This window comes from Gossypium raimondii, chromosome 5 (assembly GCF_025698545.1).
Source record: "Gossypium raimondii isolate GPD5lz chromosome 5, ASM2569854v1, whole genome shotgun sequence".
Classification (NCBI taxonomy): Eukaryota; Viridiplantae; Streptophyta; class Magnoliopsida; order Malvales; family Malvaceae; genus Gossypium; species Gossypium raimondii.
The window spans coordinates 41,048,528-41,064,386 of record NC_068569.1 but is presented as its reverse complement, the minus strand read 5'-3'; the positions used below and the strand labels follow the sequence as shown (position 1 = coordinate 41,064,386).

At 38.9% G+C, this 15,859-nt stretch overlaps 1 protein-coding gene across 1 annotated transcript; it reads right to left on the bottom strand.

The window, feature by feature from the left end:
* Nucleotides 1-247: 247 nt before the first annotated feature.
* LOC105767033 (uncharacterized) lies at nucleotides 248-900 on the bottom strand. The gene is made up of 2 exons (XM_012586564.1): nucleotides 788-900; nucleotides 248-644 (listed from the first exon to the last, which is right to left on the bottom strand). Exons 1-2 carry the CDS (start codon nucleotides 898-900, stop codon nucleotides 248-250), a joined length of 510 nt encoding a protein of 169 aa, XP_012442018.1.
* Nucleotides 901-15,859: the final 14,959 nt, after the last annotated feature.

Below are 15,859 nucleotides of genomic sequence, written 5' to 3'. Positions count from 1 at the left end.
ATCCACGCTCGCGCAGGGATTCGAACACAAGACTTCCAGCACCTCAACTCCTTACCACTCAAACCAGCAGGCTCATTCTGATATAGATAAACAGACAATCTTATATAAGTCCACTCAAAAGGATAGGGTTTGGATCTAAAATAACAAAATTTACAAATATGGGACTTGAACCCATGACCTTATACACACACCCAAAGCACTTAGCCATTGAAACAGAAATTAATTAATTAAGCGGGGTGTTACAACTCTATCCCCCTAAAAGAAGACCTCGAAATTTACCTGATTCAAGCAGATGAGGATACAGTTGATGCATCGAGTCCTCAGGTTCCCACAAGGCTTCTTTAGTGCCATGATTCTGCCAAAGAACCTTAACCAACAAGCTGGACTTCCTCCCCAGAACCTTAATATCATGTTCCAAAATCTGAATCGGCTCCTCCTCAAAAGTTAAATCCTGTCTAACCTCAATCTCCTCAACAGAGACAACTTGAGATGGATCAAACTGATATCGCCTAAACGTTGAGACGTGAAACACATCATGGATACAGTCTAACTTTGGTGGTAGCTCCAACTGATAAGCGATCGGTCCCACACACTTCAGAATACGATACGACCCAATAAACCTAGGGCTCAACTTGCCCTTACAACTGAATCTCAAAACTTTATTCCATAGAAAAACCTTAAGGAATACAAAGTCACCTACAGAGTACTCGATATCTCTCTTTTTCAGATTCGTATAGGAATTCTGTCTATTGGAAGCCTCCTTCAGACAATCCCGAATCAGTCTAACCTTATCTCCATCTTGGAAACCAACTTAGGACCCAAAACCCAACGCTCACCCAACTCAGTCCAACATAGAGGAGTATGACACTTACGACCATACAAAGCCTCGTAAGGTGCCATCTAGATGCTAGACTGGAAACTGCTATTGTAGGCGAACTCGGCTAACGGCAGAAAATCCTCCCAACTACCTCAGAAATCAATCACACAAATCAGAAGCATATCCTCTAGTATCTGAACCACCCTCTCAGATTGACCATCGGTCTGAGGATGGAACACAGTACTGAAGTCAAATTTCAAACCTGGAGCCTCATGCAATTTCTTTTAGAACCGGCAAAGTGAAGCATGGATCCCTATCAGAAATTATCGAAATAGGAACCCCATGAAGTCTTACAATCTCGAAGATATAGAGCTTCGCTAACTTATGCAGAGAGTAGTCCATCCAAACCGAAATAAAATGAGTGAACTTGGTCAATTGATCCATGATGACCCAAACAGAATCCTTCTTAGTGGGTGTCAAGGGCAACCCACTAATGAAGTCCATCGTCATTCATTCCCATATCCATAAGGGAATCAAACTAGTTGAAGCAAACCCGAAGGCAACTAGTGTTCAGCCTTAACTTTCTGGCACGTTAGACAACGAGTAACAAAATTTGTAACCTCGTGTTTCAAACCCGGCCACCAGTACAGTTCACAGAGATCCTGATACATCTTATTACCACTGGAATGAATAACATAAGGGCTACTATGCGCCTCCCTCAGAATCGACTGTCTCAGATCAGAATCATTCGGTACATAAACCGGACCCCGAAAACACAGAACCCTATATTTATTCAGCCCAGAATCAGAAGTACTACCACTCTCAATCAGACGAAGCTGCAAACCCAGAATCTCATCTCCTAACTGCTTATCCCGAATCTGATCAATCCAAGTCGGCTTGACTTGTAACTCGAGTAACAGAGCCCCATCATCAAACAGACTAAGACGAGCAAACATTACTCTCAAATCAGTAATCGCTCTACGACTGAGAGCATCGGCCACCATATTGGCCTTACCAGGATGATACTCTATCGTGCAGTCATAATCTTTGAGCAGCTCAATCTACCGAAGTTGTCTAAGATTCAATCCTTCTGAGTAAGGAGGTACTTGAGACTCTTGTGATCGGTGTAGATGATACACCTCTCACCATACAGATAATACCTCTAGACCTTTAACGCCAACACTACTGCAACTAACTCCATATCAAGTGTAGGATAAATCCCCTTATGTGACTTAAGCTGATGGAACGCATAAGCCACAACCTTACCATTTTGAATTAGTACACATCCCAGACCAACATGTGACGCATCGTTATACACCACAAACTCTTTACCAGATTCAAGCTGTATAAGAACAGGAGCCTAAGTCAGAACAGACTTGACCTTCTCAAATCCGTCTAGACAAAAGGAACACCCTTGCACAGAAGCTTAGTCAAAGGAGCTGCAATCAAAGAGAACCCCTCAACAAAACGCCGATAGTAACCCTCAAGACCCAGAAAAATATGAATATCCTATACGTTCTTATGTTGTTTCCAATCAAGCACCGCCTCAATCTTTCTAGGATCAACTCGGATCCCCTTAACAGAAACCACGTGCCCTAGAAAAGTTGCCTCTCGCAGCCAGAACTCACATTTGCTCAACTTAGCGTAGAGCTATTTCTCACGAAGCATTTGAAGCACTACTCTGAGATGCTCATCATGCTCATCCTCGGTCTTATAGTAAACCAGAATATCATCGATAAAGGCTACAACAAACTGATCCAGATACGGCTGAAAAACTCAATTCATTATATCTATGAATGTAGCCGGAGCATTCATCAAACCAAAATGCATAACTAGGAACTCCTAATGCCCATAACGAGTCCTAAACACCATCTTATGAATATCAAATTCCTTAACTCTCAACTGATGATACCCAGATCGAATATCTATTTTCAAGAACACTGAAGCCCATCGAAACTGAACAAACAAATTGTTGATCCTCAGAAGAGGATACTTATTCTTCACAGTCAGTTTATTCAACTACCGGTAGTCAATGCATATTCTCATGGTACCATCCCTTTTCTTTACAAACAGAACTGGTGCCCCCTACGGAGACACACTAGAGCGGATGAAACCATGATCCAAAAGCTTTTGAAGTTTAGCCTTAACTTGTACAAGTTCCTTCAGTGCCATGCGGTAGGGAGCGATAGACACCGGAGCCATGCCAGGTAGAAACTCAATACCAAACTCAACTGTCCTATATAGAGGTAAACCCGATAACTCCTCAATAAATACATCTAAAAACTCCCTCACTATTTTGATATCCCTGACAGAAGAGTCCCTAAAAACTGAAACACTGACGTAAGCCATATACGCCACACACCTTTTTGAACCAATTTCTCAGCCACAAGAGCGGAGATCACATTAGACAGATAACCTCGATGCTCACCTATCACTACTATCTCCTTATCATCCTTGGTCCTTAGAACAACCCTCTTAGTCGCACAGTCCAGACAAACTCAATGCTCAACCAATCAATCCATACCCAGAATTAAGTTGAATTCCTCAAACGGTAGCTCTATCAAATTTGCCAGAAATACAGCCCCTAGCACTTCTAATGGAATATTCCTATAAAGTCTATTAACCCGAACAGACTGCCCCAACAGACTCAGTACAGTAATCTCACTAGAAGTACACTCCACAGAAATTCCCAAGTTTTTAGAAAAAGTGCTACCTACATAGGAATGTGTAAAACCTACATCTATCTGAGCAATATATGGAACATCAAAAATAACGAACACACCCGTGATAACATCAGGAGCGTCTCTATCCTCTAGGCTTCGAGCAACATAAACCAGTGCAGGCTACCTCGCCTCAGTCAGACTAGCACCTCTGCTCGGTGCTCTCTGTCCTCAACCCATACCATTACCACCCCTAGTCGGTCCACGGCCCCTAGGTGAATGCTGAACTACCCTCTTAAGCTATGCAGAACTCAGTCCTAAAGCTTGCATCTAATCAACCCGTTGTGAGCGCTCTCTAATCTGATGCTCCAAAGACCCACACCTCAGACAAGCCCTTAACCTCCTCCAACACTCGCCCAGATGGCGCCTACCACAATCCGTACATGGCTGAATCCTAGTAGGAGCAACAACATCCCCACTCTAACAGGCCTATCAGGTCTAGCTCGTTTCTTAGGCCTCTGAACAGAACTAGAGGGCTCTGAATCCCTCTTATTCTTACCTCTCTCTCGGTCCCTATTCTGGCGCTCCACACGTTTAACCTCTTCGGCGGTCTTCGCCTTATCTACCAGCACTGCGAACTCTCTCTCCCTTTGTAGAGCAATCAATACCTTCAAATAGTCCTAGTTTAGACATCCAGCTGAGTACCCACCTCAACTGACAACCACTACTGGTACACCTCGTCTTGAAGCAAAGAGACTGCACCCTTTACTTTCTGCTCGGGAGTATAGTCTACATCGTTCATAATCCTCTTGAGGCCTCCAACCAATACTCGACCACAGTAGGGGCGACTCTAGTGACACCATTAAACAGCTCAGCTCCATTGGATCAGAGTCGTTCAGTTACCGACCCACTCCAACACTCTCAACATGTCTTGGGATAGTGCGTCGTCCCCAGCCGAGTGACTTTGAGACCCAGTCTCGGTAGTAGGTGAAACCGATGTCTCACTCGTATCTAAATTTGGCATACTGTCCAGAGAGGAAGACTTAGCTCGAGCCCCCCGTGGCCTCTACCGCACCCACGAATACCACAACCGCGAGTTCCACGAGCGTTCATCGTAAATTCAAATTTTCTCTACATTATAAAATTTTATGCATCAGTTCCATTATTTATTAGCAGATATTTTATGCGTAACTAGCTCAATATAGTTTTCAGAAAATGCTAACTACAGTGTTTTCAGAATATTCTATCTAAGTTCAGAAATACTTATAGGATCGAGGCCGAAGACTCGGTGTACCACATACTTTCTCAAAATTATCCAAATTATTTGAAAATCAGTTCTTTTTGAAACACAATTTTGAAACCTAAAATTCACAGCCCAAGTTTTACAGCCTGGCTCTGATACCACTAAATGTAACACCCTAAACCCAGCCTAAATGTTATGGTCAAATTTGGAGATGTCACAAAGCAAGGTTTTGAAAACAAAGTCATTTCGATAAATCATTCAAGTTATATAACCCATATTTGTTTATAACTATTATTGAAGTGTCATTTAATTAATTCATTTACCAAAACACAATTTTGAGCGGAAGTCATAGAAGTCGTTATATTTGAAAATCTCGTTCGTATTTTCGAAAAACCTTTATTTCAGTAAAAATCATGTTATTAGCTAATCGTCAAAAATAAATTGGTAACCCAAAAACCTAAATCCAAAATATAACCAAACAGTCCGAAGAGTCCATTAATTACAAAACTCCCAAAAATAGTACTTAATTAAATAAAACCTTTATTTAAAATCAGTTCATGGCCTAGTGGTCACCGCGAGACTCCGCCGCACTGATCCGCCTAAGTCCGTGGATTACCTGTGTAGAACAGACAAACACATGTGAGTTTTCATAAACTCGGTGTGTAACCCAACAGAATTAGGCATGCAATACATACAGAAAGCTCAAATGCAGTCAGATACAGATTCATACTTACGTCCATTTCAGATACAGATAACATAATCAGTTAAGTAGTATAGATATGCAGAACCTTACCCCCATCTTTTACACACCATCTCTGACCATCCTATCACACCATGTGGGGTTATAAACACCCACCCATCCCTACACACCATATAGTGTCGATGCGACACATTACAGATAATATCTGATCAAATTTGCCAAAATATAAATGAATCGCCAGTATAGATCACTTCCTCCACATATACAAAACTCACCCCAATCACAGGTTCAGAATTAATAGATACAATAATATCATGCATAACATGCTCATATACAGATCGCATAAATATATACTTAACATAGCAAATGTACATATCGAAATTCTACACAAGGCAAACTATTAGAGTATCAGATCACTTAATTTAGGGTTTGGTTAGCCCTTACCGACCCTACGGTAGGCACATAGTCAATCAGAACAAACTATGTGACCCTAGGAAAAATTCCATAATTATGGGCCCACAAGCTCGTGTGGCCCACACGCCCAGATTGGCCTTGCCCGTGTGGGCCACATGGCCTGGTCCAAAACCCACACGCCCGTGTGGCCCACACGCTTAACTTGGCCCAGGCTAGGTGGCCCACACGGCCACACTTACACCATCACACGGCCGTGTCTTGCGCACGATCGTACCTTTGTCGAACACACAGCCGTCTCTCGCGCACGGCCAACCACACGGTCTGGCACATGCCTGTGTGGCATCGATAGAATATTTTTTTGGCTTTCATCAAAACTTAATTTTTCGTGTTTTGGGAGCACACTTGGTTCGTTTTTTATGCTACAGCACTCCTGAGACCTTCGAAACCTAAGAAACAGCATTCCAACACCCCATTTCAGTAACCACTTACGAAACTCAAACAAAATTATTCCACAAACGGAGCCTTACAACAACAATCAACGCATTCATATACTTACCATCAATGAACAGAAAAACCCCTAACGCTCAAGTCACTGCAGGAGCACCCACTAATTCTTGCCCTTCCCCTAACCAAGAGTAAACACAAAAACCCTATTAAGACATTTGCCAAGAAACATCGAGATTATACTATTACAAGACTTACCGAAAAGAACATAGTAGAAAGGTACACAAAAAGAGACGAATTGGAAAAAAAAATAACACCAAAAAAAACAAGAGTATCGCCCTTTAGATTCGAATCCAAAAAGATACGGAAGAAAAGAAAATTGAACAGAGGAGAAGAGGGAGCAGAAACGTCAAAAAAGAAAAGAGAAATTTTTGGGAAAACAAAATAAAAGATAAAATAAATTTTGTTTAATTTACTAAAATTTTACTAATATCCTAACTCCCCACTAACCCCCTAACCAACAACTTAACCTCAGAATTTCAACTCCACCAAAACTCTCTCGTGCAACTAAGCAAAAATAACGTCCACGCTCGCGCAGGGATTTGAACACAGGACCTCCAAGAAACATCAAGATTATACTATCACAAGACTTACCGAACAGAATGCAGTCAAAAGGTACACAAAAAGAGACGAATTGGAAAAAAAATAACACCAAAAAAACCAAGAGGATCACCCTTTAGATTCGAACTCGAAAAGATGAGGAAGAAAAGAAAATTGAATAGAGGAAAAGAGGGAGCAGAAACGTCAAAAAAGAAAAGAAAAATTTTTGGGAAAACAAAATAAAAGATAAAATAAAATTTGTTTAATTTACTAAAATTCTACTAATATCCTGACTCCCCACTAACACCCTAACCAACAACTTGACCATCAGAATTTCAACTCCACTGAAACTCTCTTGTGCAACTAAGCAAAAATAACGTCCACACTCACGCAGGGATTTGAACACAGGACCTCCAACACCCCACCTCCTTACCACTCGAACCAACAGACTCATTCTGATATGGATAAACAGACAATTTTATATAAGTCCACTCAACAAGGATAACAAAATTTGCAAATATGGGACTTGAACCCAATACCTCATACACACACCCAGAACACTTAGCCACTGAAGTAAATACACAGTTGTGTCAGGTATTTACAAAAACATAAATTAATTAAGCGGGGCATTACACATAACCCACCTTTCCCAAAGGTGTCGGCTCCACAGTCGACTTTATAGGCTTCATATTGATCTCTTGCGCCACTAACACTTCCGAAGGGGCTTTCGTAGCATTTGTTCTATCGAGTCGATGTTCTTCCTATACAAAACATCCTCAACTAGTTGGATTGATGACAACACCTTTGTCCCAACCTTTATATCCCAATGCACCGGGACAATAATTTTTTATAATAGACCGGTGACAATATGAATCTGATCGGCCCATGGATACAAAACTGTCTGAATCCTATCAAGGAAGTTTAAGCCAAGCACATAATCATACTCATCTAATTGGATTACCTCAAATTCTTCCTTGCCTTTCCATTCGCAGATTTGTAGCTCCATATTTTGAACTACTGCCACAGTTAGGGCCTCCTCGGAATTTACCATCTTGATCTTCTTATTCAATTTCCTAATCGAAAGACTAAGTTTATTCGCAGCCTTTTTCGATATGAACAAGTCTAATGATCCCATATCGATAAGAGCTCCTCTTTTAACCTACAATGTTGATATCTACAAACATCAACCCTTCCTTGCCATCCCTTTTTCTAGGAATGAGCACCATCAAATTGATCCTCGATGTCTTTCTCTCAACAGGCTTCACTTCCTCCGAATCATCATTCCTCTTGATAGCTAAAAATGAAGATACCTTTAGGCAGCCCTACTTCATATGCAGTCCCTTACAAAGGTAGCATCTAAACTTTCCCCTCTTCTTTTTTGGGCTATTAGGTCTCTACTTCCCATTTCGTGCTTTCTCCTTACCACCGTTACTAACACTACCTTTCCATCATCACTATGCCCTTCTTCATCTTCCTCATGGTACCTACCATTGCCCATCTCATTAGGCTTGGAAGATTCAAACCTGTCTATTCTTGGAACAAGTTCCACTAAGGACTCTGCTACCATCATGGTGTTGATAAGCTCCTGAACTCCTCAGCGTTGCAATTCTTGCTTTGCCCATGGTTTTAGCCCATCCGTGGAGGAGAAAAATGCTTCATTCTAGCTCAAATCATAAATCTGGAGCACGGGTTCACTGAACTCCTACACATACTCCCTAACTGTGTCTCATGCGTAAGCCACGCATCTTTGCTCAAGCTTCATCCTCAGCATACTCAAGGTAAAACTATGCTTTGAATTCCTTTTGGAACTCTTCCAAAGTCCCAATCTCGATCCCACCACGTCTCACATCTGTGGACTTATATCACCACCATAACAAAGCAACGTCAATAAAATACATAGCACTAGTATTTACCTTTGTTGCATCATCCTCGATGGTCACAGCACGGAAGTATTACTCTATGCACTAAAAAAAGTTGTCCACTTCACTTGCGGACGTTACCCCCTTAAACGCTTCGGTTTGGGCACATCCATTTCTTGTCGCTTCGGCTTCGAAGCGAACATTCCATTACCTAAGGCAGCTTTGAAAACCTTGAGCTCCCCCTTAAGCTCATCAATCTTTTCCTTCAAAGTAGTCATCATAGCCTCGAGAGCATCATCCTTCCTGGCTAGCTTGTCTCCGAGGCACCGATAGTATCCTACACAAATTCTCTGAGTTTCTCCTTCATTATTTGCAACCCATCAATGATTCTATCATCAATATCGTCGATCCTCTCCTTGACGTCCCCTATGGACTCCTCGAGAGTGATGACTCGATCCTCTAAAGTTGACAACAAATCCCTCGACTGACTCATTTTTCTAGCCCTTTCATAGGTTTTTATTGGCTCACTCTAACCGACAACTTCTTTCGATATCCCAACAGTGCCTTCAAACCAATAGCTCTGATACCACTTATCACGGGACTAGATCTTTCGTCTCACGACCCGTGTGGCCTTAGGCGATCTGTTTGCTCCAAACTCGCCTAAGTCAGCCTTTACTCCCAAAAGTGAGGATTCCTTTGAAATTCCTCCAAGGCTCCAATTTGTATAGCGAAAGCAAACTATGTCAAAAGAAGCCACAAAAAACAACAGAAAGCCACAGAAAAGAATGCACGAGAGATGTTTGAGTAAATGCTCTTAGAATTCTATTACTCTTAGGAATTCAACTTACAATGGAATGATTTACAAGTGAAGAGGAGGCTCTTTATTTATAATTGAGCTCCCCCAAAAACTGACGGACAAGACTAAGTTACATTGACGAACAAGATTAGCTTATCCCTTGATTTTAGGGTTTACAGTATTACATCATATTAAATTAAATCTACAAGATATGATTCCCATATTTACTAAAAATAGTCTATGTTGCCATATCTTCAGTATTGGGCCAACCAGGCTTCAATCTGATAGGCTTCTCCAATAAATCTTTGAATCGGGCTAGTTCCCGTGGGCTAAATGATCCACATCTTATCGAAAGACCTCCATGGGGTGCATCTTGTGCCATGGTCACGAGCTTTGCACTTTAGCCTGTGACACATGCAGGTGTTTCCCTAGAGGCCATTAAATTGTTCATTATTCTGTTCACCTTGAAAGGTTAGGCCAAAGTCTGGTTAGATGCTCTGCCCTTAAAGACTATTGCCACTTTGGTAGAATTAGTACATTTATTTCTACCTAGAGTTGTACCAATAACTACGGTAATTAGTATATATGAAAAATTATTTGGACTCAAGCAGGGTACTACTGATACGCCAACTTAGCTTGTCCAAACACCAGAGCCTCCTTTGTCCTGGTATCTAAGCATGACAACCCGTACATAAATTAAATAGAAGGTATTTAACTTAGAAACCCAGAATCCAACCTCATACAGGAGCTCTTTCAAACATTTTCAGAAATCTTTACTTCTCTTTTATCAATTTCACGAATACAAAAAGATACAAAGGCTTACCAATTCCTCGTATTCTCTACCTCCTGACCTCAAACCTCGCAATCACTAACCCATGCAGTGTTTTCCTCAAGTTTCTCTCCTTCAAAGAAACTAAAGAAGACGATGTAGAATGAAATAAAATTAAATAGAAATGAGGAGAATTAAGACTTCAGAATAATCCTCCTCTCTCGTATATATAGCCCTTCTTACGCACTCTCCAATGCACCAAGTAACCATCCATTGGAAATCATTTTGTCTCCCACTAAGGAACCAGTCAATTCCATTTTAACTGAACCAGAATTGAAACTCAACTAATCTTCAATCAGCCACAAAGTTTTCTGAGTTTTTAAGTAGAGCTCGCTAACTTACTATTTTATTCAATTACCTCCCAACTCTCTCTTAGCTTCGGGACTTTAATAAAAACTCGGTGTGACAATACTATCGCGAAATATTTGAAGGAAGTGTACACAATTGTCAACAAGTAATAAAGTAGTAAGTAAAAAGTATCATCTCCACAAGGACTGTATAGGCAAATATTGTGAAATTTATCCCTCGACAAGTTGGTGATTAAAAATAATTCAAAGTGAGTTGAGTTAACTAATGAACTTAAGTAAATTACGAAGTATGCTAAAAATAAATGAAAATGTAAACACAGAATAATAAGCAACAATTCACAAGTTTTAATTACTATGACATGAGGAGTTAGATCAATTGCCTTTTTAACTCAAAATTATTAAAATAATGTCAATGATATTACGGAAGGAAACCATGAGAATTTGATTATTTATTAATCCAATATGAATAAATTATGAAGTCATAATTATTTAATTATTAAATTTCTCTAGCATACTTTTATGTTTAATCAACTTAACAATGTTATAAGCAAACATCATAAAAGCATTATACAATGTAACAATATTGTTTAATACTATTCTAATTTAATCATTAAATGATCAAACATGCATCATTCAAATATTTTGTCAATTAATTACAATTTTTTGGATTAAATAATTAATTCAATTGTTTCCCTACATTCATAATGCATGAGTAGCGTGTTCATGTTTTTATTTGAATGCATAAAAACCAAAGCACATAACAACGTTAACAGAATAATAACAATCTAAGCTATTTTTCAAATTTCAAGTTTTCTTTTGGACTTCAAAAATTAGATTTAAAATAAATGAGAAATTATAAATTGTTTTTTTTTTTAAGTTTTGTATCGTTTAATTACACTCCAGATCTGGACCTAGTGAATCAGGTAGGTTGAGGGTGTTACATACTCAGTTCCTTTGTTCGGTAGGATGGAATTGTCTTGCCTAGGATCCAAAGTTGGAGTCCATGGGTCGAAGATAAAATTTGGAAATTCAGGCACAAAGTCAAAAAGGTTATGTGAGAGTTTCTTAAATACACCCTTATTGAGTCATCTTGTATTTTCGCATATCTCCAACAAGCTTACTACTGTCGAAGCATGTGTTGCAGCATGTCCATGATTGTGGATTGATCCAACTGTGCAACAGTGCTAGATGATGGAAAAGTGGGTGTCGAAGTGGTCCAACCGAGATTAGTAGTTAGTTCAGTAGGTATCATGACATCTGGATGGTCAGATGGTTTTGTGTTTGGCTTACAAACTAATTCTGCAATGTCGGGATAATTCTGTGGCTCTGCCCCGTAAGGAGCATCAACTGTTTATGTCTGCTTTTTTCGAGTAGCGTCACCCACTACTCTAACAATATCACCATCTATCATACATCCTTGGTTGTATCTCGCTCTAATATCTATCTTTGGATAGATGCATGATTTTAAACAAATCAAGGTGATTAATGATGAAAAATAAGCACAGTCAACTTATTCTACAGCACACTTCATATTTTCTTTAAAGATAATTTTCCCTACATTAATGGACTTTTCTATCATGATAGCATATAACAAAAAGCATTCATTCCATCGAGATAATGGAATTATGTGAGACAAGCATAAGGAAAAATTCGAAGAAAATAGAACCATACCTTTGTTGTTGAACTCAAAGACTCCTTTTTACAAGTATGAGTGCCAAAATTTGAGATTATCCAATTAGTTCTAGGAACTATAACTTCTCACAGAACTTCTCTCAGCATCTCTTAATCAATGTTTTCCAACATAGTAGAACAGTCGTTTTCTTCGATGTTGAGTAATTCAAACAGATCATTAATAACTTTTGGGGGTGAGAGATACCTTTTTTCCTCGGACATAGATTTCTATTGCAGTGGACGAGGTCAAGTTTTCGTAGAATTCCTAGACTAATTCTACTTTTAGCAGTGGTTTAACATCACAAAATAAGTTCCATATCAACTTGTAGACTGTCTTTAGAATAGTTGGCAACAATGTAGTACAATCAATATTCATCAAGCTAAACCCTTTATCTAGGAGCATCAGTTGATCTTTGAAGATGGATTCAAACCTCTCCCTTGCTTCTTCATTATGGAATCAGTTTTGGAGAGTGTCGGGTTAAGATGTAGAACTCTTTCTCTTACAAGACATTATGCGAACAGTTTCGGTGCAAACTTAGGACTTGTGGAAAACCGGTAGGGTTCGATCAATAGAGGTGATTGGCAATGGATGTGTAGCGGTGGTGGTGATCGACAATGAAGGCGACGATAATGTGTGGGACAATAGCTTGCCAGGGTTGATTAGCCCAATTGGAACAACGGGTTTGGGATGTTAGGGTAGATTCAATTGGCGATAGAGGAAGTAGGAGCATCGGCAAGGTGTAGCTAGGGAGGTGCAGTGATAGGGTGTGGTGATGTACGACGATAGAGGTGCTTATGATGGAAAAAGATGGTGTTGGTGGTACAGCTAGGGTTTTGGTGGAGGTGTGGCACCGATTTGGTAAGGGAGGGGAGCAGCGATTTAGGATGTTAGGGGGATGGCATATGATTTTCTAGGTTATTAGGGTACGAGGGTGGTAAGTTTTATAAGGTGGAGCTAGGTTAAAATTTAACCTGAGGAAACAGAATAACACTAAAACAAAGAAAATTAAGTTAAAATAAAACATTTTATTTTTTCTTGCAAAAATATAAATAGATGTATATATATACATATATATTTTATTTTATTTTTGGTTGCTTAAAATATTTACAATAATTAACAGCTATTTATTAAATAAAATAAAATAATTAAACTACTCATGGGTCTAGTAAGTGAGAAAAGTTTTATTCCGCTTAACTTCACCTCCCTAATAATGCTTAAGGCATTGACAGTTTACCTTGAACTTCGTATGGAAATACTCAGTGAATAGTGAATGGCCATACCATCAAGACTTTAACTTATCGATAATAACTTTAGTCTGGAATTGAGCAATAAGACTTGTTGACTTGCCTCGAACTCACGTGGTTGGATGTTCTTATCAGGCCATCTCTTTGCTTTCTCCTTAAATAGCTTAGCATTCTAATAGGAAAGCATTTTGAATTCCTCTAACTCATTGAGCTGCAACATCCATTTTTCTTTAGCAAGCTCTAAATCTAAGTTGAGCTGCTTGAGAGCCCAATAAGCTTTATGCTCTAACTCTAATGGTAGATGGCAGGCTTTTCCAAACACTAATCGATAAGGATATATCCCTAAGGGAGTTTTAAATGTTTTTTGGTAAGCCCATAGTGCATCATCAAGCCTTCTGAACCAATCACGCTGAATTGGACTACCACCTTCTCAAGTATACATTTTATCTCCTTATTTGCCAACTCAAGTTGCCCATTCATATGTTGATGGTAAGCTGTAGCAATATTATGTCTCACGTTGTGCTTGTCAACTAACCACTTTAACCATTTGTTCACAAAGTGGGGTCCCTCATCACTAATGATGGCCCTTGGATTCCCAAACCTTGTGAATATATGCTTCTATAAGAACTACATCACTACCTTGGCATCATTTGTCTGATAAGCCTCGGCCTCTACCCACTTGGACGCATAGTCAACCGCCACTAATATATACATGCTACCATAAGAAAAAAGAAAATGACCAAGAAAGCTAATACCCTAAACATCGAATAACTCTACCTCGAGAATGTTCCCCAACGACATCTCGTTCCTTCTTGATATGTTACCAATTCGCTGGCATCGGTCACAATTTCTCACATAGGCATACACGTCTTCAAACAAGGTTGGCCAAAAGAATCCGGCTTGCAATACCTTGGTCACAGTGTGAACCTCCAAAATGTCCCCCACTTGGGGACGAATGATAGTCATACAAGATATCGTTACCTCACTTTCTGCTACACATCTCTTGATCATTTGGTCTGTGCATTGGTAATGAGTTACTGGAATGTTATATTATTGAATTTTATTATTTTATTATTTTATTATTATAATTATTGTTTTTTTTATCATTATTAATTCAATTTGTGAATTACCTAATACTTTATGTAGTGATTTTAAATGTTATCAGCAACACTAGGCATTCAATGCTCAATGTATGGTTCTTGTTTCTGCGCACAAGTAGTTAGATCTTTAAGGAGTATTACAAGTGTCATCAACATCTGAAGCTCCGCCTTAGCTCAAACAACGTTGGTGATGTTTCTTTTGGTTAGGACTTTAATAGACGTACATAGGCTTTCATAAACTTTACACTTATCAAATTTATGTTCAATATTGTGATTATATTATATGGAATTACATTCTATAATATATGTAACACCCAAAATCCGATCTAAATGTTATAACTGAATCTGGCGATGTCACATTGTAACACCCCTTACCCATATTCGACGCCGGAATAGGGTATGAGGCATTACCAGAATACATACACTTATAAACATGTTAAACCGAGTTATAAAATTTCATTCAAATTTAAACTCTTCAAATTTTTAACATTTTTTTATAAATCTTCACGTTATAACTTCAAAATACTATATTTGTAACAAATAGGGCTTCTGAGACCCAATACATACTCATGCAATTCAATACTTCATTTCCATTTCATTTAATTCACGATTCTCATGTTCACGATTCAATTTAATTTCTCAATCCAATATACATTTCAGTACCACAATAATCCATTTAATTCAAATCATATCATTTGCAATTTCCATTCAATTCACGTACAATTCAATTTCATTAAGTTCAATACTAATACATATTTATCGTTTAACTTAACGTCCCCTTTTTCCATCATTTTACACTTCAAGCATGAACCTAGTATTTCATTTCCTTTCCACTCTCGTTTCCTATGCATATCACACAATATATAAACATCACACTCAACCATAGTCGCAAGCTAGTCTTTTTGAAGACTAACCACATGATAAACCATTTTAATAAAGATTACAAACTTTAAACCTTACCACCCTTTTATGATCACAAGCATATTTCCATCTAGACATTTACTATATCAATGCATAATTTTATAAATTTAATGTGGCGTAATCCAGCCACAACTTGGCCAAAGCCTAAGCATACACACCAAACATGCTAGCCAAATAAACATATAGTATAAGCATTATAAGCATGGATAAGCACCACATTTATTTGTGTATCAAACTTATCAACATGAGTTA